Genomic DNA, 27,118 nt, shown 5'->3' with positions numbered 1-27,118 from the left:
TGGTGGTGTCCATGATTTGTCTCTGTAGTTGTTTGTTGTTGAGATACATGACCTTGTTTTCATGATGTAATGATGAGTACTCAGCTCTTTTTAAGTGTAGCTGGTTGAAAAGTGTCTTGCTTTGTAGCTTCAGGTCGAATGGTGCGTTGAGCAGTGGCAGCGTGACCGAGGGCGTTAACAGTGTTGGTAGGTAGTGTATCGCTGACCACACCATGGACCAGCTTCTGGCCATCCCCTCATAACAGGAGAGTGCAATTTAATCTGGCTGTAATTGGTAATACTGGAAGAAATCAGCTTGCAGTACTGGTTCAGTTGCCTCTGCCATTAGGATTGTCTAGGTATTTGCATTTATTTGCTGAGGTTGAGTGTGAGAGCAAGATGTATGCAGTTCCAGCAATTACAGTATCATTGGCCATGCACAGTTGCAGCAGTGATGGCAACACTGGAGCAGTGGAGTGCTCACATCGGCCATGAATCAATGAGGAAATATGTGTTCAGGTGCCTGTCATTGATGAATAGTTGAGAACCATCTGCCCACTGAAACACTGCATCAGTGCTGTTTTGTTGTGGTGTGCAGAGGCATCTTGTTAATGAAGAGTGGTGTAGTATGCCTGCATCAGGTCGCTGTTTTAGTTTGGGTTGGCACAGTGTTGTCTGCAGCACTGTGCATCCTGCCCAAATCTCGTGTGAAACCAGCAGTAGCATTGTTGTGTGTTGAGTATGGAAGCAGATAATGCACTTGGCTGGTGTGGCTTTTTATTTACACAGAGCCGGGACAGTGGCCAGTTGGGGGGGGGGGGGGGGGAGGGGGGAGGGGGGAGTAGAGAGGAGGGAGGGCACGACAAATTCGGCTGTATTGTTAGGCAACTGTTGTCCACCGCAGAACTGTGAAAGGCGCTCAGGGTGGGAGAGGTGGGGGATACATCCCAGTTGGGTTGGACTGGTCATCATTGTGCAGTCTGTGGCTGCATGGAATATTGGAGCAGCTCAGCCAGGATCACACGAAATCAGCTTTGGTGCAGGTGTAATGGGCATTGACCAAACACAGTGCTGTCGATTGTTGATTAGAATGCAGTGTTATGATAATGCCTGTATTCTGTCAGTGAGTTGAAGTTTGAACTCCCATGGTTCCTCCTCAAGTGCTAGCATCATTGTCTGGATGTTCTCTGGCAGTTTGTGGAGCCAAAGTGTACATAGCACATGATCAGGCAGGAGCATTGTGTCAATTAGAACTCGCAGGTGGTGCCAGAGAGAAGACGGCATGCTGTTGCCAAAAGTAGTCTCGTTGATGACGAGATATAGCTGCTGTTCTGGTATGCATGTTAGTCAGTGTAGCAGTAGTATCTCGTCAGTTTTGCTAATAAGACCTGCACTGTCTCTGAGGTGATTAAGAAGAGCAGTGAACTTCTCACCGACCCCAGTGATGCCAGTGCCTGAGATCAAACATTCATTGAGGGCAGACTACATCTTGGGAGAATCCACACAGAACAATGGTATTTTTGGACAGTGATTGATGGTATGATGTCCGTCAGTGGTTTGATTGTAAGGCAGCATTGCAATGTGGGTGTGGCGCAATGGGGGGGGAAGAAGGGCAGTGCATGTGAGTAAACTTCTGGGACTGGTGCAGTAGGTATGACTTTCCAGATGTCAGGTGCCTGAAATGGCAGAAAATGTATGTGAGATTGGATATGAGGTCCTGGCACCATGAAGAAGGAAGGCATGTTCCATTTATTGTCCAGCAGCACAGTCTGTGTCTCGTGGAGGTTGTATGGTCGTGCAGCCATTTGTGATGCAGTTACCGTGAGTGTGATGTCATTTGAACTGGGAGGCAGCACTATCTGACCTCGCCAAGGCGAAATCATGAAAAACACGTTCTTGGAGTCCACAGTTGGTTTTCGTGCTGTGTGTGGGTGATGCAAATGCAAAGCACGGTGCTGGACCGGCAGCAAGTCAGTTGTGGTGCTCAGTGCAGCTGGGATATGGGTGACATTATAGTCTGTCTCACAGAACCTGTATTTAGTCACAACAGCTGGAGCATGGACAGTGAATGGAATGGACAGTGTCTTGAAAGAAGGATATAAGATGAACATCAACAAAAGCAAAACAAGGATAATGGAATGTAGCCTAATTAAGTCGGGTGATGCTGAGGGAATTAGATTAGGAAATGAGGCACTTAAAGTAGTAAAGGAGTTTTGCTATTTGGGGAGCAAAATAACTGATGATGGTCGAAGTAGAGAGGATATAAAATGTAGGCTGGCAATGGCAAGGAAAGCGTTTCTGAAGAAGAGAAATTTGTTAACATCCAATATTGATTTAAGTGTCAGGAAGTCATTTCTGAAAGTATTCGTATGGAGTGTAGCCATGTATGGAAGTGAAACATGGACGATAAATAGTTTGGACAAGAAGAGAATAGAAGCTTTCGAAATGTGGTGCTACAGAAGAATGCTGAAGTTTAGATGGGTAGATCACATAACCAATGAGGAAGTATTGAATATGATTGGGGAGAAGAGAAGTTTGTGGCACAACTTGACCAGAAGAAGGGATCGGTTGGTAGGACATGTTCTGAGGCATCAAGGGATCACCAATTTAGTATTGGAGGGCAGCGTGGAGGGTAAAAATCGTAGAGGGAGACCAAGAGATGAATACACTAAGCAGATTCAGAAGGATGTAGGTTGCAGTAGGTACTGGGAGATGAAAAAGCTTGCACAGGATAGAGTAGCATGGAGAGCTGCATCAAACCAGTCTCAGGACTGAAGACCACAACAACAACAACAGCTGGAGCAAGATTTGGAAAATCGGAATGTACAGGTACTGAAAGGTGATGTAAACCCTGATTCCATGGTCCGTTGGCAGACGGATGAGGAAGCAGAACGACAGGGTGGTATGGCTCGGTGCATTGTTGCTGAACCTTAACAGCACCGTGGGAAGCATCCGTATGTTTCAGGTTATTAATGCAGATGTCATAATGCTCATAATCGCTAACACTGGAACACGCAATGTTTTGTCCTGTGCAAAAGTCGAAGTCACTTAAGTTAATCTTTGTTAGAGAAGCCAGCAGCCATTGTTTCTTGTGATTATGTTCTGCACTTTTGTCTGAAGACCAGGAATAGATTCACTCAATGTCAAATCTGGAATGTTTATCATGAAGTCTCTAGGTAAATTCAGTACTCATTGTGGCACAGTTCTCTGCTTGGCCTCGCTGGGGATGCGAGATTGGTCCAAAGATGTGGCGGACAATGAAGGCATTGTCGCTATGTTGTTCGGCATTGCAGTATCATCGAAACCTTGACAGATATTTAGCAATTTTGCTCGCAGGTTGTTCATGGAATTCACGAACACTTGTTAAGAGATGTTGACACTGTTGAATAAACAGTAAGATCGTACCATTTCTAACGGCAGCATTCTTGATCGCATAACCACTGTGGCAGATTTTCGACCTAACAGCAACATGGCAGTGTGATGCGGAAATTTGGAGTCACCACTGCATGAATTGGGGTACCAGCAGTGTGATAGCAGAATAGAGACACAGTTGAGAGGGATGATTTCCACACTATTTATTGGTAAGCAGAATATACATAACTCACATAATTGTTATGAGTGTACAGAGCATACTAACTCTATCTGCCTCAAGGGCAGCAGTCCTCCTTTTCTCCAGTAAGAGATGTTACACTGCCACAGCTTATTAAAGAACACAGAATTGTTTAAACTTGATGTGTTCTTGAAAATAATGTAAACCTAATGTAATTTTTAAATCTTTGCTGTAGGATTTTTTTAGGTGAACAGTGCAGTTTTAATATGCATATACAGATGATGCAAAACAGTATAATTCCCTTGGCTGCTCAGTGAATTTTTCCTGATAGTGCCTTCAGTCTCTATAAACCAGATATGTTCACAGTGCTCAGCACTGAGTTGTATGCAATCCTGAAGGCACTGAAGCAGATAGAGGGAAGAAGTTCCTCATCAGTTCCAGTTCCCCAAGCACTTTTCAGTTCAAACGCATTCAGCTGAGAAAATGGTCCAAAAGATACAGAATATAACTCTCCTGCTGTAATAACTGGGACTGGAAGATATTTTCTGCAGTGTATGTATCCATGTGGCAATACGGGGAAAAGCGACCAGGAGTGACAGACTTGAAAAATGTGCCATTTCCTTTAAGGATACTGTCTTCTTGTTCAGCCACAGGATCATGTGCCAGTGGGAGGTGGAAGAAAGAGTGGTTGCAGGTGAGAGGTGCCAAGCTGTGGACAATAAAAACAGTGATTCCTCCTGTCACTCAAGAAACAGAATGAAGTCCATCTATCTCCTATAGGACATCATCCCTTCATATATGATTATCTGTAATGGATGGAAGGACGCAACAATTTATCATGCCTGTGGGATATGTATTTCTGTATAACCCATTTTAATGGAGCATAGATTGTATTTTGACAAGGAAGAAAGGAACACTGAATTCCAGTGGACACTTGCCCTCCATTTAGCTGCTAGTGAAGCTAGTAGGATAAACATTTTACATTTAGTAAGTGATCAGCTGGCCATACATTTCTACTGTAACATTTTAGTTTGTTGGTATTGATTATTGATCTTATAACCCAGATAATGTGGATTTTAAGTGGGCTATGAAACTGTGGTATCAGACAGCCATGCAAATACGTTGGCTAGGTTAGGGGAATATTTTTTTCTTTTGAAAATAATCTCCACTTTCTCATATATGGGACAGCCTTTCATGTAAATGGGAAACAAACAATTTTTGCAGTTGATGAAACAAATGTCAGTGCTTGATTGTGTATTCCAGTTGATTCTCGTTTGCCTTGAAAGTTCTATATTCTTCAGTACAATGTTTCTTCCACACCAAAAGTCATTATGTCTGTTCTTGAAAATGTGCCATGAATCAAAGGAATAATTCCAGCATCAAGTGCCAGCATTTCATAAACACTTTGTTTAACTTTGGGAAATATGATATACCATATTTTTCCGTTAATATACAAGCTATATAGGAAATATGGAGGCAGATATTTACCTGCACTGAGAGTAAGTTTTCTTAGTAACTTGTATACAGTACTGGATTTTCATACTTTGGTTTTTAAAGTTTGGAAAAATGAAAGTGGTTTACTCATTTCACCAGAATGCAATTTTCCAAGATATCTTAATCTGGAAAGCTAAATAGCTTTGTTTGAAAATGTATTTTCACAAATGAGGCACAATAGTAATTGCTCAGATGTAGGTAAGGGATGAATCCATATTTCAAACAGTAACTCAAATATAGGTGGCTCTTCTTTTTTCTCATCTGCTGAATATAGGCACAGCATACACATAGCTTCAGCAGTTTAAGTACTGGCACTTCACTGGTCCATAAGCTTGGAGAATTCCCTTGATGGAGTTTCACCTGTGTCTGAGCTCATTCGCTTCATTTACACATACTGACACCAAGTCAGAACACTTACTGCCACTACAGCAACTTATGGAAGTTAAAGTATTAATTCTTGCAAAATTGTATGTAAAAAGGTTTTTTACATTTTTCTTTTTTTTTTTAAGTTGCTCTGGTCTCAGTTTGAAACTGACTGTTAATCAAAACATCATTTTAATCAATGATATTTGAGTCAACTGTCAATTGTTATCACACCACTCTTTACGAAATTAAATGCACATGAATCTGCGTATGTTAGTAACTAAAAGAATATTTGTCAAAGGAAACACTGAATGTTCATGCTCACCTTCCCCCCTGCCTCCCATGTGTGCCCAGCCAGTACCACTTACCCATCTGTTGCCTATTTTGTTACTACCCCCCCCCCCCCCTCCTCTGCCACCACCTCCACCATCACCATGCCCTGACACTTTTTTTCCATCTACCTTCCTCCTCCCCCCCCCCCCTCCCCTCCCCTCCCCCCCCCCCCCCCCCGGAAGTGAAAATGGCCTCCAGAGGTTGGTAACCATAAGTTGAGAACTGCTGCTGCAGAGCATGCTCTGCAACTGGTAATGGATGCCCTCAAAGTGGAGACTACTTCTGCGCCACTTCATGCACGCAACCAGTTCAGTGGTGACCATTCTTTTATAAAAAGAGACATGCTGTGGACAGATCAGTTGACAAGTAACATGTGTAGGTTCAGATGTTGGCCTACCCTTGATGCTTAATGTCATAGAATTTATCAGTGAATGGGCTGGAAAAATCAATACTGGGTGTGTGTGTGTGTGAAGGAAGTCTGAGTGTCTTACCCTTCTTCCCAACTTTCTTCAGGCCATCCCTGTTTCCTCCATGCAGAAGGACCTAACAGTTTGTAAAGCTAGGATAGTGTTTTCCATAATGACTGAATGCATTGCTGATGGTCAAACTATTAATCAGAAATACTACAGAGAAGTCCTAGTCGTGATGGAGCTAAAGAGTAAAGAAGAAAAGAATGGATTTGTGGAAGAATGATGCATGGATTCTTCAGCAGGACAATGTGCCAGCTCACAATGCCTTGTCTGTGAAACAGTTTTAGTGGCCAAATATATTTATTCTTGTGCTTGAACATCCTCTGTATTAACCATATCTGTCTCCCTGTGACTTTTATCTGTTCCAAAAAATGAAAAGTGCACTAAAGGGAACACATTTTGAGTTTGTTGAAGAGGTAAAAGTAAAAACAGCAGATTTCTTGCAGAGGATGAAAATGGAAGACCTACAGCATTGGTTTGAACAGTGGAAGACTCATATGCAGCAGTGTATAGATAGGAGGATATCAAAGGGGATAAAAGTTAGTATCATTATTTAATGGCCACATTTCATAGATACCTTTTTTTTATTCTCAATGATTTCTATGATCCAGTTATTGAAACTGCTAGGAATGGGAACACTGTAGATCAGGGCTTCCCAACGTGTGGTCCGCAGACCCCTTAGGGGTCCGCTGGCTCTTTCTAAGGGGTCCGTGGCCACCCTTCACGAAATAGTGTAAAATCATGAGTAAAATTATTGAATAAAAATGTGAAAATCAAATTCATCATTTTTTTTTTGGTGTGTGAAAAAAATGTGTACTTTTACTTCAGGTCGTATTTCCGAGCAGCCTTTGTGGTTCCTAAGTGAGAACGCATACACAGTTCAGTGCCGGAGAATACGGCTTCTCTGATCGACTGTTTCGCAACAATACAAGGGTCGTTTGTACGCCGGATCACGGGGGCAGATGCGCTGAAACTTTTTACGCATGCGTGGAGCGAGCTTTGTCGACCAATCACAGCACTCGCTGGCACATATGCGGCCCCAGGCATCATTAAATGTTAAACTTGCTTTGCCAGTGCACTACCTATTTCATAAGTCGATTGACCAAGTTGTTTTCATTCATCTCTAAACCAAAAACTATTGATACTTCGGGGGGTGGGGGATGGGGGGTCATTGGGAACAGACTAGGGGACTGACATGGATTTTCGACTGGAGAAGGGGTCCACCAGCTGAAAAGGTTGGGAAGCACTGCTGTAGATGATAGTAAATGACAGACTGTTACTTGTTTTGTTTTCTTAGCAATTCTTCTTCCATCACCTTCTGAAATATCCTGAATGTTGAGAAGTATTACATATGTGATATTATGTATACAATATTTATATCAACAACTCTGCATTAACATGCATGCAAAATTTAAACCTGCAACAAAAATTCAGCAACTGAATTTATGAATGTTTGTACATGTGATACTCTCTTACAGGGCTGGATTGTAAATATGGTACCATGGCTGTTCTGTATACCTTGTACATTTTTTGGTAGCTGGATGTCTGAGAAACTTATAAGCAATGGCTATGGTATTACAGCTACAAGAAAAATTACTGAAGTATTTTGCTTGGGTTTGCAAGCCATTGGATTGGTGCTAATACGTAAGACTTCATGTAGTACACAAAGAAAAATTTCTGAATTTATTTATAGTATAATAATTTATTTTGCTCTTAATAAATATATCAATCTGTTTTCTGCATGAAGTATAAGACAACCTTTCAGAATGTCAGAGCTTAATTCTTAATTTTGTTCATTTGTTCCCAAATGCAGCTCTAGCAGCAAATTACAAATGGGCACTTGTTTGGGTGTCTCTTGCAATAGGTTCAACTGGTTTCCACAACAATGCGATACTGGTAAATCCTCAAGATCTTGCTCCAAAACATTCTGGTAGTGTTTTTGGATTGATGAACACTGTTGGAGCTATACCAGGTAAGGAATTCTTCTGGTGACATATACTGAATTCAGTTTTAATTTTTGAGATAAATATGCTGAACAGCCAAAATATTATGACCACTGCTCACTGTAATGTTGGATGTCACATGGTGGTGTTGGGCGCAGGTGACGTGGTGAGGGAACTATGTTAGTGGAGCAGAAACAAATGGGGGCTCACCCTAGCGAAGATATGGGCTGCAAGTGGGGAAATCCACTGAGATAAGTGACTTTTACAAAGGGCAGATTATTATTACACAGAACTTGTGAAATAGTATTTCAGAAACAGTGAAGCTGGTCAAATGTTCACATGCTACTGTCATAAGCATCTATAGAAAGAGGTAGAAGGGCAGTGAAACTACCACTAGGTGCTAAATGGTCAGACATTCAGGACTCTTCACAGGAAGCAGGGTTTGAAGGCTTGTCTGCTCTTTAAAGTAGGGCAGGTGGTGATCTGTGGTATCTCTACCAAAAGAGCACAATGCTGGGACACCCAGAAGTGTTTCGGACCACACCATTCATCGTGCATTGTTGAACGTGGAGCTCCACAGCAGACCACCCCATTGTGTCTACATGTTAGCCAAACGAGATCATCAGTTACAATCACAGTGGACATGAGACCATCAGGATTCAAACATGGATCATTGGAAACATGTTGACTCTTCTGATGAATCAGTTTCTTGTTAGACCTGATCAATGGTCATCTCCACAAATGCCGTCATCAAGGTGAACAGCAGTTCGGAATGTGCAGCATGCCATGGTCACAAGCTGGTGGGAGCAGTATTACGCTATGGGAGACATTCTCCTGCACATGTGTGGGACCTGTGGTAGTAATTGGCAATTCTATGATAGCTGTGGACCACCTGCATCCCTTCATGCTTTGTATCTTCCCTGACACAATGTCATCTTTCAGCAGTATAATTGTACATGTCTCGAAGCCAGAATCATGCTACAGTGGTGGTACAGACAACCTAGACATCACAAAATAACAATGGCCGTTATATGAGAAACCCTAAGTAAAAGCATTTTTCTGTATATCATAACAAGCTAAGGCACAATAATGATACATATGAAGACAGTAAATATGCTGGAAGTAAATGGAACAAACACAAGCAATTGGCTCAGTATAAATGTGATGATGAGTCTATAAAGATAATTACAGCATGAACAGTGTAGTGCATAATAAACTTTATAAAGTATGTTTCAGTCATGTAGAGGCATGTGATGACTGTATTTGTTAAAGCAATATTTGTGTTCTGGCATATTCAGATTTAGCTTTTTTATATTACCAGTTTACAGCCATATCAGTGTGACATTTCATAATCCTCAATTAATTTAAAACTGAAATCTTAAGCATGGCTGTAACTTCAGCAACTGTATGACAGTAAATTTGATAAGGTTTAAAAAATTATCCAACCATTTTCTGTAGTAACCCACTGGTTACCACAAGTGCCGTGGGCATAAGTTGGGGCACTACACCTCACAACAACTAAGGTGGCCACGATGAGCGATCTGATCACCGACAACAGTCAGCTGGTCCAATGTGTGTGCACAGTGGGATGCCAGCAACACTTGCTGAGAATTGTATCATTATGTGTGCGTATTTGAGCCTCCGAGCTCTCAGTTGTCATGTATTCCAGTCATGTTATTACCCTCTGTGTACTCATTTTCTCTTTGTCGCTCCATGACCCAGTAAAACGTAGTTATTCAAGACTGTGTGTTTCCTTGTGTTCCTAGTTGGAACACAAATAGTGACGACCAAGGGTAGGATTTTCATGTGTTGTGGATTCTGAAGATTTATTGCCTTTCAGCTCTACTATAGAGGCTCTACTCCATTCTGTCACCCAACAATAGCAGTGTATGGTAGCTGTGTTGGAACAGTTGTTAGCTATGTTGAATCAGACTCTGCTGCTGGTGGTTGCTCACCTGCTGCTGTTCCCAGCTCTGATCAATTCATGGAAGACTGGAATGCTTATGAGAAGCAGCTTCGCCAATATTTCGTAGTGTGACAAATGGTCAACAAGGAGGTCTATAAGGCATTTTTTGTATCCTGGATACCCCTTTGTTTACCTGTGCCAGGTAGCTCCTCTGCAGGAATCAGCATTGCTTTCCTTTGACAATATGTGTCATTTGCGGTCCTCTCCTCACCAAAGCATATGTATGTTGTTGCTGCACATGTTGAATTCTACCAATGTCCCAATCAACCAAAGCAATTGTATTGAGTTTGGTTGACAGAGCTCCACGGCCTCAGTTGTAAATGTTGTTTTGTCATAGGTAAGTCTCAACTGTGATGTGCAGACACTATAGTGCCAGAGGGAATCACTCATCCGGCACCTGATAGGGAAGTATGTCAACATGCCCCTAAGTTTGAGAATTCTACATTGGATGATGTTTTGAATATTGCACAGTCGTTCAAGGTTTCCCACACTGTGGGCTACCAGTTAGAGGCCTGGAGTGATGTCGCCATTGCTGACAGCATACATTCCCGACACATGGAGCCTAGCATGCTAGAGGAGGAGTAGGCAGGCATGGTACAAACGTGCTCGCCAGGCCACTGCAGGCAAACACCTCATCGGCAGCAGGAACAGTGGACACATTTTCCTTTATATTCCTATTGTTTTGCAGAGCATGAGTGGGCAGCCTGCCCCATGCAATGGGTCACTTGTCATAAATGTAAGAAGAATGGTGACATAACAGCAGTATGTCACTCTTTAATCTCTCAGGAGTCCTTGCAGAAATCAGTGGATGTGGATATTCATGCCATTCCACCATAGTTCACCATTGTCTAAAGGCCAGAACAAACTTTTTATTTGCTGATGGGATGTTAAACTCAATCCTCCTTCCTTTCTTTAAAATTTTCATTGAAGTGCGTTGTGATGAACCAACAACTGTGCATACAGGTCAACACAGGAGCCACCATGTCACACTAACTCCCAGATGCATGCTATACTCTCAAACCCTCTGCCTGCCCTCATGTTTTTGGGTGTGGCCAGTGTCAGTTACTTTCAAGACCAGGCTGAGGCAGAGAGGAAGCACTTAACATCATTGGGAGTGATTTGATCAATTTCCCAAGTGAATGGGTTATGCCCTTAATGATCGTAAAGAAACTGTCTGGTTGGCTTCAGCTCTGTGGCAACTCTACGGTCACTTCAGTCACGTAGGCAACCATACACACTTACCCCCTACCTCACTCCATGGATTTGCTCAAGCTGGCTGGGGATCATTTCTTTTCAAAAATAGACTTGGACAAAGCCTACCTACAGTTTCCGTTGGATGAGGCATGAAAAAAGTTGTTTGGGTCAACAAACCTTTCGTCTATCAGTTTTGGTGGCTAATGTTTCCATCTTTCAACATTTTCTAGAGCAGATCATGATATGTGTTCCCTCTGCATTAACTATCTTGATGATATTGTCATGACAGGTACTACCGTGGAGGATCACATACGTAACCTTCATTCTTTGCTTAATGTTCTGCAGGCAGTAACCTCAAATATATCCTCACCAAGCCTCAGTTTTTCCAGCCTTTCATTGTTTATGTGGGTCATGAAATTTCACAGCGGGGCGTGCAGCCCGTGGAACAATACGCCGCCACCATTATGGCTTTGCCCTGTACGTGTAATCTATGAGAACTTCAAACATTCCTCAGTAAAGTGATATATTACCACAAGTTCATTTCCAGAGCAGGTACTCTCTACCACCCCTGGTATCTACTGCTTCAGAAAAATACTCCTTTCATTTCATATCCAGCCTGTAGGCATACTTATATGCAGCTCAGAGATATTCTTCACTCTGTGTCATATTTCGCAACTTTTAAATCTGGCAGTTATCTGGTCCTGGCCATGGACGCTTCTGAGTATGGGGTGGGGGTGGTCCTGGCGCATTGCCATTCCAATGGCTCCAAACAGCCTGTTGCCTTTGCATTGAAAACACTCAGCTTGGCTCAACAACATTGTTCTCAGGTGGAAAATGAAGTCCTTGCTACAATATGTGCTGTAAAAATAATTCATGCTTTCTTGTGTGGTGCACAATTTCATTTCATTATCAACCATCAGCCCTTGGTTTCCCCTTTTAGCCTGTTGGCATCCTTACCAGACAAAGCCGCCCATTGTCTTCAGTGTTGGGCTCTCGTTCTTGCCCTGGTACAGTTACGAGATTCATTTTCATCCCACATCACAATATGCAAAAACAGACGCTCTGACCCCATGGGACCTGAGCCGTCATTCAAACATGAGGTGCTGTTTTGATTTCAACTAGATGCAGAGACAAGGTCCATGGTGGATTGTTTCCGGATCACCAGTTCCCATATTGCCTCTACTGTGACAGTGGATCTGGTGCTCCAGCATGTCACGTGCACTGTACAAAAGTTATGGCCCAACCGTCCAACAGGCCAGGCATCAACCCACTTCAGAATTATTGGGTGTTGCACCATCATCTCTCCCTCTCAGATGATGATCTTCTCTTGTTGACTGATGAACTTATGGTCTGCGTCATGATTCCAGCAGCTCTGCTGCAGGAGGTCCCCCATTTATTACATCGGGATCACTGCAAGAGCTGTTACACAAAACTGTTGGCACACTGCCACGTGATTTGGCTGGGCATCGATTGCAAAGTGGAACACTTTGTCATGGCCTGCTGCAAGTGTTTTTGTCAGCAGATTGCACAACACACTGCTATTTCCCTGTGACTGGCTCCTGCACACCTTTAGGAAAGAGTCCACATTGATTTTGCTAGTCCTTTTTCAGACACTTTCTGGTTATTGGCAACTCAAGCTTTTTCTCATTTTTCCTATGTTGTTCATTGCCCGTCTGCAAAGGCAGATGTGATGTTAAGGCCCAGTCAAAGATATTCTCCATTGAAGGCTTGCCTTGCACCTAAGTTTCAGATAACGGTCCTCAATTCATGGCTCATTGTTCCATGGATTTTTGTACTCACAATATCATTTGCCACACAAGATGCCACCTTTCCCTCCACAATTGAATGGAAAGGCATAATACCTTGCTGGAACATTTTAGAAACAGATGTGCAAATACATGGCAGATTTTCCCACTGAAGAGGCTCTTACATATTTTTTGAAGCTTGTAAAGAATGACAAGAGGCCTACTGAGCTCCTGCATGCCTTTCAACCATGAACAATGGTCAACTGCTTGCTGCCGAGTGGATGTCCCCCAGCAGCACTAATTTCGTCAAACATCATGCCCCGCACATCTGTCTGGGCCAGCGGTTATGGATGGTGCCTCTCACAGGATTCCAGCTGTTATCTACAGCTGGCACGGCTGGTTCACACTGACGATCGGCTTGTAGCCCACCACCAGGATCAGTTGCATCCCAGGATGGGCACTGGGCCTCCTCCACTGGCTAGGGACCCAACACCGATAATTTGGCTGGTGCCGTCATTCATCCTCCACAGCCAGTTTTCTGTTCGCCACCACTGCTTTCTGCAGCCAGAGCAAGTCCCTCCATCTGCACTGAGCCTGCACAGCTGGCAGCAGTGATTGCAGCTGGGTCACCATCTCCAGCACGTCTCTTTGCCAGTTCAGCGTAGTTGCACCCCAAGCTGGCGCCCTTTGTTGTAGACTCTGATGTGGATATAGCCTCCCTTCCCTTGCTTCTTCAGTCTGCTGGGTGCCCAGGATGGCTGGGGTGCCCTTGTCCCAATCACTTTTGTCTGTATGCACCAATTCCAGTGGACTGGTATCTCTTCGTACCTTTGGCTGCCACTATGGATGCTACCACAGACACTATGGATGTCTCAGCAGTCACAGCGTGGCAGGCGATGAAGTCTGGCCCTCCCCCCATAGTGTAGGAGGAGTGAACTAACTCACTGGTTACTGTCCTACTGTGCACATAAGTTGGGCCACTACAGCAAGCATAGTGCACAGCAGCAATTGAATGGTGCACCATGCAACAACCAATGTGGTTGCCGAGGGCACCCTGCTTGCCAGCAGCAGTCACCTGGTCTGATGTGGATGTACTGCATGACACTAGCGGCAACTGCCAGGAACTGTATCTTTATACAAGGACATTTGCATACTTGAGACTTCAAGTTCTCAGTTGTCAAACCTATTCTAGCCATGTGTTTAGTGTGATTACTCTCTGGGTTCTCATCTTTTCATTGTCATTCCTTCTCTTCCTCATTATAAGAGATGTAAATAAAAAATTTGTTGGAACACTTGACCTAGGTTTTGACAATTTTAAAATTGTCATCTTCAGAAGGTGTAAGGGACCTAAAAATTACATTAGTGTTTACAAAGTAACAACTGTGACCAAAATATTGCATGATAAGGGTACCTACTTATTACATCACATGCTGATTAAGCACACTGAATAAAGCCAAACAGCTCTTGTCATATGAGACATTTGTGCACAAATTGTAATAACCTTCATAGAAATGTCCCCAAAGATAAAGCTGCAAAAAGAAAATGATCTTAGAAATAAAACAGAAAATCATTAAAAAATATGAAATTAGTACACACATACAATCAGTCTGCATCAACTATTTGCACTATCCTCAAGAAAAAGGACAATTTTAAGGAGATAGATACTTCACCGGAAATGACAAGAGTATCTATACAACAATTTCATATTCTGGACAATGTTGAAAGGTTGCTCCTTATGCAGATAAATGAAAAGCAATTGCAAGGCAGTACTATTAAAGAGAACATCGTTTGTGAGAAGGCGAGAATGATTTTCACCAACCTCGTTAAGAAGACCCCAGGACCGTCAGTGGCTGAAGAAGTGTTTAAGAAAAGCCATGGATGGTTTGAGAAGTTTAAGAGAAGAACCGGTGACCACAGCATTGTGAGGCACAACAAAGCAGCCAGCTCTGACACAAAGGCAGCAGAGAACTTCATCAGCAACTTCCAGATGCTCATAGATTCTGAGAGCTATCTGCCACAACAGGTTTTTAATTGTAACTAGATGGGTCTATTACAGAAAAAGACGCCAAAGAAAACCTTTATAACAGCAAAAGAAAATGCTTTGCCTAGTCACAAACCAATGAAAGATCATCTCACACTGATTTTCTGTGCCAATGCAAGTGGTGATTTGAAAATTAAACCACTGCTTATTTTCTATTCAGAAACTCCATGGCTTCAAGGTGTGTAAATTCCAAAAGCACAGGTTAAATGTGATGTAGCAGTTCAACAAAAAGGCTTGGGTGCCACTTGATCTTTTTTGTAATTGGAACAATGAAGTGTTTGGTCCTTCAATGAAAAAAATATTTGCTTGAGGTGAATTTGCCACTCCTTGTCTAGCTTGTTATGGTCAGTGCTCCTGCCCATTCTCCGGGCCTACAAGACCACCTTCTTGAAGACTTTCAGTTCCTCAAGATCCAATTTTGGCCTCCCAAAACCAACCACTCTGTTACTCCAGCATATGGACCAGCAGATTATTTCTAACTTTAAGAAGCTATACATTAAAGCACTCTTTGAGTATTGCTTTCAGTTGGCAGAAGCTACCAGTCTCATTCTTAGAGAGTCTTGGAAATATCACTTCAACAATGTTGGCAGTTTCGGTATGATCAACAAGGTGTCGGAAGGGGTTACCTAGAGAAATCTCACTTCTGCTTGGAAGAAATTTTGGCTGGAGTGCATTGTCTAATGTGACTCTGAGGCATTTGAGTCAGTTCCTGTGGAGCCTGTAGTCAAAGAAATTGTGTCTTTGGGCAAGGGCATTGGACTAGAAGTGGATAGCACTGATATCAATGAGCTTGTGGAAAATCAAAGCCAAAAAATGACCACCAAAGAGCTTATGGAGTTGAAGTGTGTTTCACACCAGGAAGTTGTGGAGAGGAGTTCTTCAGAGCAGAAGAGGAGGCAGTAACAGCAAAGCAACAATCTTCTGGTGCAATAAGAGATATGCTGAAACCAGGGGAATCGCTTGCATCATACATTGAAAATCATCGCCTTAAGAAAGCTGTGGCTACACGTGCTACAAATTTATTTGATGATAATGCTGTGTCGCATTTTTGCCAAGTGTTGAAGCATCGGCGAAAACAAATGACTGTGGATAGTTTCCTAGTAAAAAAGAATTAGTTATGGATTGTGAATAATAAAGTACATAATATTGTGTGCATAATTTTATTTGAATAAATGCAATGAATAAGTTAAAACTTTTGGTTCTTTTTCTGCATGGAATGCATTATCATATTTTACATTAATTTATATGGGATAAATTGTTTCATTAAACGAGTGTTTCATTCTGCAAGCAAGATTCTGGAATGAATTATGCTCGTTATGCGAGGTTCCACTGTAGATATCTGACATCTCATATACACTCATGTATATCTCATGTTCAGAAAAAAACGCAACACCTTGAATGACTAGATGTGTCCTGTTGCCTAGTTGGCACAGGGTCTGCCATGGGCCCTGATACTTGTTCCAGGCTTGATGCATTGACACATATAAGGTGTGAATGGCATCCTATGCTACAGCCATCCATGTTGCATTAACTTGATTCCAAAGTTCATCTGGTATTGTGTCACAGTGCGGAACCCATCGTTTCACCATATCCCACGCCATTTTGATTGGTAACAGGTCTGCCAGTCTGGCAGGCCAGGGCAAAAGATTGACATCCTGTGATACCAAGATGGTATGTGTTTATGCAGCAACATGTTGTCATGCATTGTCTTGATGAAAAATGGCATCTGCGATGTTGTGCATAAGGAGTATCACAAGAAGTCTCACAGGATGTCATTCAGGTAGGTCACACTGGTCACAGTACCCTGGACACACACCAACTGTGTTTTATGGTTGCACCAGACACCATAAGGCCTTGAGCTGGTGCAGTATATCTTGTGTGAATGCAGTCACTGCGATGCCGCTCCCCCTGTCTGTGGTGAACCAAAACGTGGCCATCATTTTCAGACAGACAGGACCCAGATTTGTCCAAAAACACCATATTTTGCCATTCCGGTCCGCAGTGTTGTCATTCCATACACCATTGCCATCTAGAATGTTTCCGCACTTTTGTCAAAGGTAGGCAAGGAAGTGGATGATGCTCTTGTAACCCCTGCTGTAATAAATGGTGATGGACTGTCACCCCTGATAGTGTACGATGTTTTACACTGTTACACTGTTCCACTGTTGCACCAGAGCTGAAGAGGATGCAGGTCTGTCCTGTAATGCCATTTGGATGAGGTGCTTTCTCTAAGAATTACTTTTAACAATTAGTTCATGAGCCCACACAAATTGTAAATGGTTGTGAAAACACACCTGACCTCTTAGCCACAAATAATCCTGATCTGATAGAGCGCGTCATGATGGATACAGGGATTAGTGAACACAAGGTCACTGTAGTGAGGCTCAAAACCATATTGACCAAAATCACTATAAATAAATGCCAAATATATCTATTTAAAACAACAGATAAAAATTCGCTTGATGCCTTCCTAAGACAGAGTCTCCATTCCTTCCAAGCTAATTATGTAAGTGTAGACCAGATATGGCTCAAATTCAAAGATACAGTATTGCAGCTATAGATAGATTCATACCGCATAAGTTAATAAGAGACAGGACTGAGTCACCATGGTACACAAAACACGTCAGAACACTGTTGCAGAAACAACGAAAAAAGCATGCAAAATTCAGAAGAATGCAAAAGTTTCACTGAAACTCAAAATATAGTGCGGACATCAATGTGAGATGCTTTTAATAGTTTCCACAATGAAACATTGTCTCAAAATATAGTAAAAAACCCAAAGAGATTCTGGTCGTATGTAAAGTACACCAGTTGCAGAAAACAGTCAATACCGTCACTGCACAATAGTGATGGAAGTGCTACCGATGATGGTGCCACTAAAGCGGAGCCACTAAATACAGTTTCCCATAATTCCTTCATGAAAGAAGACAAAGTAAAAATTCCAGAATTCGAAACCAGATCAGCTGTTAGCATGAGTGACATAAAAGTAGATATCTTAGGTGTTGAGAAAAAACTCAAATCACTTAAGAAAGGCAAGTCTTCTGGTCCAGATGGTATACCAATCAGGTTCCTTTCAGAGTATGCAGACACAATAGCATCTTTCTTAGCAATCATATACAATCGCCCACTTGATGAAAGCTCTGTTCCTAAAGACTGGAAAGTAGCACAGGTCACACCAGTATTCAAGAAAGGAAATAGGAGTAACCCACTGAATTACAGACCCATATCACTGACCTCAATTTGCAGTAGGATTTTGGAGCATATACTGTACTCGAACATTATGAATCACCTTGAAGAAAATTACTTATTGATACATAACCAATACGGATTCAGAAAATATTGTTCTTGTGCAACACAGCTAGCTCTTTATTCCCATGAAGTAATGAGTGTTGTCGACAAGGGATCTCAGATTGATTCCATATTCCTAGATTTCCAGAAGGCTTTTGATACCGTTCCTCACAAGTGACTATTAATCAAATTGCATGCATGTGGAGTATCGTCTCAGTTGTGTGACTGGATTCGTGATTTCCTCTCAAAGAGGTCACAGTTTGTAGTGATAGCCGGTAAATCATTGAGTAGTATAGAAGTGATATCTGGCATTCCACAAGGTAGTGTCATAGGCCCTCTGCTGTTCCTGATTTACATAAAAGATCTAGGTGATAATCTGAGCAGCTCTCTTAGATTGTTTGCAGATGATGCTGTAATTTACCATGCAGTAAAATCATCAAACGATCTATTCCAATTACAAAATGATCTAGAGAGAATTTCTGTATGGTGTGAAAAGTGGCAATTGGCACTAAACAAAGAAAAGTGAGGTCATCCACATGGGTACTAAAAGAAATCTGATAAATTTTGGGTATACGATAAATCACACAAATCTAAGGACTGTTAATTCGACTAAATACCTAGTAATTACAATTACGAGCAACTTAAGTTGAAAAGACCACATAGATAATATTGTGGGGAAGGTGAAACAAAGACTGCGCTTTGTTGGCAGAACACTTAGAAGATGCGACAAACCCACTAAAGAGTGGGTTTGCCTACATTACACTTGTCCATCCTCTGCTGGAATATTGCTGTGCGGTATGGGATCCATACCAGTTAGGATTGACGGAGGATATCGAAAAAGTGCAAAGAAGGGCAGCTCGTTTCATGTTATCGTGCAATAGGGGTGAGAGTGTCATTGATATGATACACAAGTTGGGGTGGCAGTCACAAGGCAGTCTTATTTGCAGTGAGGTCTATTTATGAAATTTCAATCGCTAACTTTCTCTTCCAAATGCCAAAATATTTTGTTGACACCCACCTATTTAGGGAGAAATTATCATCATAATAAAATAAGAGAAATCAGATCTCGAACAGAAGGATTTAGGTGTTCCTTTTTCCCCACGCGCCATTGGAGAGTGGAATGGTAGAGAAGTAGTGTGAAAATGGTTTGATGAACCCTCTGCCAGGCACTTAAGTGTGAATTGCAGAGTAACCATGTAGATGTAGATGTTGATGTAGAATGCTAATCATTTCTGCAGAACATACAAATGTACATGTCCTGTGAATATGAATGTCCTGTCTCTAATTGCTCATGGTGTTCCGTTTTTTTCGAACATGAGTGTATGATACAGATACTAGAAAAACACGCTACTGGGAAAATAAAATGAGATTAAGAAGTGAACTATGAATACATAGATAAGGTATCAAAAAATCTTTCAGAGGAAAGATAAAGTACTGCTCTTGTTTCTTACATTTTCCTTGCACTCTTTGAAGGAACCTTCTCCTCACCTCGACTCCATCCACTGAACAAAAGATAGCCAACATGTGATAATGCTATGAGGTTTTCAAAGCTATGTTTTATAGGACATATTGTGTTCTTTCTTTTTCTTATAATCCAATATCCTTTGTTAGTATGAAACATCGAGGTAAAAACAAACGTGCTAATTTGGAGAATGGAGTGCCCAGTTTGGAATGTAAACAATGATGAAAAGGATAGATTGCTACTCGCCATGTAGATGACACATTGAGATGCATACAAGCACAGTGAGAAGGCTGTTACACACTAACTTTAGGCCAAAGCCTACTTCTGAATAAAAAGGAAAACACACAAGCAGGCACACCCCATGTACACGTGACTGTTATTTCTGGTTGTCCTAACTGAACTGCAACTGTTGCATTGAACAAAAAGTAGTAACCAAGAGTGGGGCAGGGAATGGGGAGGGGTGGCAAGGTACTGATGTGGGAAGAGAGGAATGTTGTCTGGCAGAGTGTGCGGTAACCAGAAGGCGGCAGGGCAAGGCTGCAAAGAACAGTGTCGGGAGGCTGTGTGGGGGGGGAGGGGGATGGGCAGCAGAAAAGGAGGGGAACAGAGAGAGGGTAAAAGACTGGTGTGTGTGTGTGTGTGTGTGTGTGTGTGTGTGTGTGTGTGTGTGTTTTGGCAGAGCACAATGAATGTGAGGTGACATGAATTAGGAGAAGGTTATAGGACCGGGGGGGGGGGGGGGGCAGGTGGAAACTGTTGGGTGGAGGTGGAGGATGGGAGGATGTGGGGACTGTAGATTATAGGTTGAGACCAGGAGAATTTCAGGAATGGAGAATGTGTCATAAGGATTGCACAGTTCAGAAAATCTGATGATTGTGGGGAGGACCCAGAGGGCCCTAGTCATGAAGCAGCCATTACAGTCAAGCATGTTTTGTTCTGCTGCAGGTTGTGCCACAGGGTGATCCACTTTTCTCTTGGCCATCGTGGGTGGTCTGCGTTCTTCTTGGCCACCATTTGGCGGTGACCATTCATCCTGGTGGACAGCTGCTTGATAGTCACCAAACTGTGTTGAAGAGGAAAGTGGACCTCCCTGTGGCACAATGTGCAGTTAACATAACATGCTCAATTTTAATGGCTACTTCACAAACCAGGCCATCTGCATCTTCACTTCCACCACCAGTTTTTCTGAACTGCGCTGATGGGAGTTACCTTAACATCTCATTCTCTCCTCATGAAATTATCATGGCTTCAACCCTCCTGGCCCACACTCTCCACCCAACAGTTTCTGCACCCTCTGTCCTACAACCTACTCCCAGTTCATGCCACTTGATTGTCATAGTGCTCACTGTGTGCTTCCCTCCTTTTCCACTCCCCCTCCCCCTCCCCCTCTCCCCACAACATCATGACTCTATTCCTTGCAGCCTTGTCCTGATGTCTTCTAGCCCTGCACGCGCTCCGCCAGACAGCACTCTTCTCTCTCCCCCCGCCTGTACTCTGCCATCCCCATCCTTCCCTGTCCCACTCCAAATTACTACTGTTGTTCAATGTAACAGCTGTGGTCTGACTAGAGAGGTCAGAAACAGCATGTGTGTGTGTGTGAGGTGTGCCTGCTTGTGTGAACATGTGTGTGTGTGTGTGTGTGTGTGTGTGTGTGTGTGTGTTTTCCTTTCTTTTTTGAAGAAGGTTTTGGCCTAAAGCTTAGTGGGTAATGGTCTGTTTATTGTGCCTGTCTACAACTCAGTGTGTCATCTTTATGGTGTGTAGCAATCTGTTGTTGTTGTTGTTGTTGTGGTCTTCAGTCCTGAAACTGGTTTGATGCAGCTCTCCATGCTACTCTATCCTGTGCAAGCTTCTTCATCTCCCAGTACCTACTGCAACCTACATCCTTCTGAATCTGCTTAGTGTCTTCATCTCTTGGTCTCCCTCTACGATTATTACCCTCCATGCTGCCCTCCAATACTAAATTTGTGATCCCTTGATGCCTCGGAACATGTCCTACCAACCGATCCCTTCTTCTGGTCAAGTTGTGCCACAAACTTCTCTTCTCCCCAATCCTGTTCAATACTTCCTCATTAGTTATGTGACCTACCCATCTAATCTTCAGCATTCTTCTGTAGCACCACATTTCGAAAGCTTCTATTCTCTTCTTGTCCAAACTATTTATCGTCCATGTTTCACTTCCATACATGGCTACACTCCATACAAATACTTTCAGATATGACTTCCTGACACTTAAATCTATACTCGATGTTAACAAATTTTTCTTCTTCAGAAACGCTTTCCTTGCCATTGCCAGTCTACATTTTATATCCTCTCTACTTCGACCATCATCAGTTATTTTGCTCCCCAAATAGCAAAACTCCTTTACTACTTTAAGTGTGTCATTTCCTAATCTAATTCCCTCAGCATCACCCGACTTAATTCGACTACATTCCACTATCCTTGTTTTGCTTTTGTTGATGTTCATCTTATACCCTCCTTTCATGACACGGTCCATTCCATTCAACTGCCCTTCCAAGTCCTTTGCTGTCTCTGACAGAATTACAATGTCATTGGTGAACCTCAAAGTTTTTATTTCTTCTCCATGGATTTTAATACCTACTCCTAATTTTTCTTTTGTTTCCTTTACTGCTTGCTCAATATACAGATTGAATAACATCGGGGAGAGGCTACAACCCTGTCTTACTCCCTTCCCAACCACTGCTTCCCTTTCATGTCCCTCGATTCTTATAACTGCCATCTGGTTTCTGTACAAATTGTAAATAGCCTTTCGCTCCCTGCATTTTACCCCTGCCACCTTTAGAATTTGAAAGAGAGTATTCCAGTCAACATTGGCAATAGCTTTCTCTAAGTCTACAAATGCTAGAAACGTAGGTTTGCCTTTCATTAATCTTTCTTCTAAGATAAGTCGTAAGGTCAGTATTGCCTCACGTGTTCCAGTGTTTCTACGGAATCCAAACTGATCTTCCCCGAGGTCGGCTTCTACTAGTTTTTCCATTCGTTTGTAAAGAATTCGTGTTAGTATTTTGCAGCTGTGGCTTATTAAACTGATTGTTCGGTAATTTTCACATGTCAACACCTGCTTTCTTTGAAATTGGAATTATTATATTCTTCTTGAAGTCTGAGGGTATTTCGCCTGTTTCATACATCTTGCTCACCAGATGGTAGAGTTTTGACAGGACTGGCTCTCCCAAGGCCGTCAGTAGTTCCAATGGAATGTTGTCTACTCCGGGGGCCTTGTTCCGACTCAGGTCTTTCAGTGCTCTGTCAAACTCTTCACGCAATATCGTATCTCCCATTTCATCTTCATCTACATCCTCTTCCATTTCCATAATATTGTCCTCAAGTACATCGCCCTTGTATAGACCCTCTATATACTCCTTCCACCTTTCTGCTTTCCCTTTTTGCTTAGAACTGGGTTTCCATATGAGCTCTTGATGTTCATACAAGTGGTTCTCTTACCTCCAAAGGTCTCTTTAATTTTCCTGTAGGCAGTATCTATCTTACCCCTAGTGAGATAAGCCTCTATAGTAGCAATCTATACTTTTCATAATAGAACAATGGAAAATCCAGGATGGAATAATAATAATAATATTATGGAAAGGATAGTTGCTACTTACCATACAGCGGAGATGCTGAGTCGCATATAGACATAACAAAAAACTGTCGGACAAAGCGCACGCACGCGCGCGCACACACACACACACACACACACACACACACACACACACACACACATGACCATAATCTCCAGCTGCCAGGGCCCGATTACAAGCAGCAGTGCGTGATGGGAGAAACAACTAGGTGGTGGGGGGTAAGGAGGAGGCTGGGGTGGGGAGTGGGAGGGAGGGAGGGATAGCAAGATAGGGGTGGGGGGGGGCGGCAAAGTGCTGCTTGTAGGAGCATACAGGAAGGAGGTAGAGAGATGGTAGAGTGGATAGGTGGAGTCAGGTAGTTAGATTGAGGGCGGGGAGGGGGGGAGAGCAGAAAAGGAGAGAAGGAAACAAATCGTGGGCATGTGCGTTGGTGGAACAGTGTAGTGTAGTGTAGTGCTGGAATGGGAATAGGCGGGTAAGGACAATGACAAACAAACATTGAGGCAAGGAGGGTTATGGGATTGTAAGGGGAGTTCCTATCTGCGCAGTCCAGAAAAGCTGGTGTTGGTGGGAAGAATCCAAATGGCACAAACTATGAAGCAGTCATTAAAATGAAGAATGTTGTGTTGGGCAGGGTGTTCAGCAACAGGGTGGTCCAGTTGTGTCTTGGGCACAGTTTGTCCATGGCCATTCATGTGGACAGTCAGCTTGTTGGTTGTCATGCCCACATAGAATGCAGAAACATGGTTGCAGCTTAGCTTGTAGAGCACACGACTGATTTCACATGTAGCCCAGCCAGTGCACAAGGACATAGTGTAGGTTTGGTGGGTGGTGGAATTCTGCTATGGGAGGGGTGAGAAGGATAATGCATAGCACATTTGTCATTTCAGGCCAAGACTAGAGGTAGTCGAAAGCTTTGTGGAGAATGTGATTCAGTTGCTCCAGTCCTGGATGGTACTGAGTCACGTGGGAATGCTCCTCTGTGGCCGGATGGGAGGAGGGGTGTGTGTGGGGGGGGGGGGGTGGGGGTGGCACAGGGTGTTTGGGAAGTCATGGGTGACTGGAGAGATAAGGCATGGGAGATCTGTTTTCTGTTTTTGTAAAAGGTTGGGAGGGTAATTACAGTCTGTGAAGGCATCAGTAAGACCCTTGATGTATTTCGAGAGGGGTTGCTCATCGGTATAGATGTGATCGCTGCAGTTGGCTTGGCTATATGGGTGGGACTTGTTGGTATGGAATGGGTGGTAGCTGGTGAATTGGAGGTATTGCTGGTGGTTGGTTGGTTCGACATGGACGGAGATACTGATGTAGGCATCTTTGACGTGGAGATCAGCATTGAGGAAGGTGACTTGTTGGATTGTAGAGGACCAGGCGAAGCAAATGAGGTTCAAATGGTTCAAATGGCTCTGAGCACTATGGGACTTAACATCTATGGTCATCAGTCCCCTAGAACTTAGAACTACTTAAACCTAACTAACCTAAGGACAGCACACGACACCCAGCCATCACGAGGCAGAGAAAATCCCTGACTCCGCCGGGAATCGAACCCGGGAACCCGGGCGTGGGAAGCGAGAACGCTACCACACGACCACGAGATGCGGGCAGCAAATGAGGAAGAAGGTGTTGAGGTTCTGGAGGAATGTGGATAGAGTGCCCTCACCCTGGATCCAGATCATGAAGATGTCATCAGTGAATCTGAACCAGGTGAGGGGTTTGGGATTCTGGGTAGTTAGAAAGGATTCCTCTTGATGCCCCTTGGTAGGTTGGCATGGGATAGTGCCTTGGGGATGCCCATAACCCTACCTCAGATTTATTTATAGGTGATGGCTTCAAAGTAGAAGTAATTGTGGGTGACGATATAGTTGGTCATGGCAACTAGGAATAAAGTTGTAGGTTTGGAATCCATCGGGTGTTCGGAAAGGTAGTGTTCAATAGCAGCAAGACCATGAGCATTAGGGATGTTAGTGTAAAGGGAGGTTGCATCAATAGTGAGGAGCAGGGCACCATGCAGTGAAGGTACAGGAACTGTGGAGAGTCAGGTTGTGGGTAACAGGCTGAAAGTGTTGATCTATGAGAGAAGATGTTCTCTCAGTGGGAGCACAGTAACCAGCCACAATGGGGCATCCTAGGTGGTTGGGTTTATGGACTTTAAGAAGTATGTAGAAGGTAGGAGTGTAGGAAGTGGTAGGGGTCAGGAGAGAGACTGAATCTGGGGAGAGATTCTGGAATGGGACTAAGGACTTGAGGAAAGACAGAGATACTGCTGGATTTCTGGACTAGGATCACTGTGGCAGGGTTTGTAGGTGGATGAATCTGACAGCTGGCGGAGTCCTTCTACCAGGTAATCCTTGTGGTTAAAAACAACAGTGGTGGAGCCTTTGTTAGCAGGTAGGATTATAAGGTCAGGATCAATTTTTAAGTGGTGGATTGCAGTTTTTTTTTGCAGATGTAAGGTTAATTTGCATGTTGAGGAATTTGGGGAATGATGGTATGAAATGTCTGAGGTTAAATTCTAGAAAGTTAATGGGGTGATTTGGGGGCATTGGGGGTGGATTGTGATTGGTTGGAAGAGTGAACTGAGTCAGGCAGGATTCAACATTGGTCACTAGTTGAGTCTGATTGGTAAAGTTGATGCCAAAAAGCGTTTCCACTGTAGAGACTGGTAGAAGGAGAGAAGGTCTTTAACAAGTCCTGCAATGTTGGGGCAAAAGGTGAGGCCTTTGGAAAGGGGTGTTATTTTTGTGAGGCTAAGAATTTTGGACAAAAGGTTCATAACTGTGTTTTGGGTCTATTTGGTTGGTGGGAAGTAGTTTTTGAAGGTGGGGTAAATGTAGTAGGTCTGTTATCCAGGGTTTGTCAGCTGTGAGGGGATGTGGGGGAGGTTTGGAGGTTGTTGTTGATGTGGTGGATAGTGGTAGTCCAAGGTGGGAATGGGAAATGAACAGGGTGGAGATTTTTTTGAGGTGGCATTGTGCATGTTGCCCTAGGTCCTGGAGGGCAAGAGTTTCAGTGTGCGATATGGGATCCAGGAATTTCAGATTACGTAGCAGGAGAATTTTACAGATGGAGAGGAGATTTGGGCCTGACTGATATGGTTTTGCAGAACTCTGCTGGTGAGGGTTATGGATTGATGGAATTTGAACAGAAACAGGTCATTGTGGAAGTGGTAGCTGTAGATGGGTGATTTGGTAGTAACGCCATTTGGAGGGAATCCTTGAGCCAAGCAGCAATGCAGGAACAGAATGCGGAACTGGGTTCGGACTAGGTATAAGGAAACTTTTCTGTATTGACACATACGTAAGAAGCAAGGATCCATGGTGGAGGATAAAAATGCGTAACAGTACATCCGACAAAATTCGCAAAAATGCACCCAAACACGTGGGGAAAAAACCATGAAAAAGATAAAGTAAGGGGACACAAGGTGAAATCTGAGTGAGTAGGCTGATAATGAAAGGTGAAAACCAACTGAAATTGGCGTGAAAACACAGTGAGACCATAGAAAAAATAAATAAAAAGATAGTAATGTGGGTTGCAGTTCCGTGGGTGTATAAGTGTGAAGAAGGGGGTGGCAGATGTGACTAGATTTCGTGAAGTTAGAATGTGCCAGCTGGAATGTAGAGGAGAGAAGTTGGGGGTGGGGAGGGGAGGGTGGGATACAAGTTCATGTGGCACAGGAAGGTACAGAAAATGGCAT

The 27,118-nt window shown here is 43.1% G+C and overlaps 1 protein-coding gene across 3 annotated transcripts in view; it reads left to right on the top strand.

Moving 5' to 3' along the window:
* LOC126456995 (solute carrier family 17 member 9) overlaps positions 1-27,118 on the top strand; it is a 105,900-nt gene that overhangs the window by 59,205 nt on the left and 19,577 nt on the right. For all 3 annotated transcript variants that reach the window (XM_050092961.1, XM_050092959.1, XM_050092960.1), the window contains 2 exons: positions 7,668-7,833; positions 8,003-8,161. In XM_050092961.1, coding sequence (XP_049948918.1) covers positions 7,668-7,833; positions 8,003-8,161 — 325 coding nt within the window. The remainder of the gene's footprint in view (positions 1-7,667; positions 7,834-8,002; positions 8,162-27,118) is intronic.

This window comes from Schistocerca serialis, chromosome 2 (assembly GCF_023864345.2).
Source record: "Schistocerca serialis cubense isolate TAMUIC-IGC-003099 chromosome 2, iqSchSeri2.2, whole genome shotgun sequence".
NCBI classification, from domain to species: Eukaryota; Metazoa; Arthropoda; class Insecta; order Orthoptera; family Acrididae; genus Schistocerca; species Schistocerca serialis.
The sequence above is the reverse complement of the archived record's forward strand: the minus strand, read 5'-3'. Positions and strand labels throughout refer to the sequence as shown.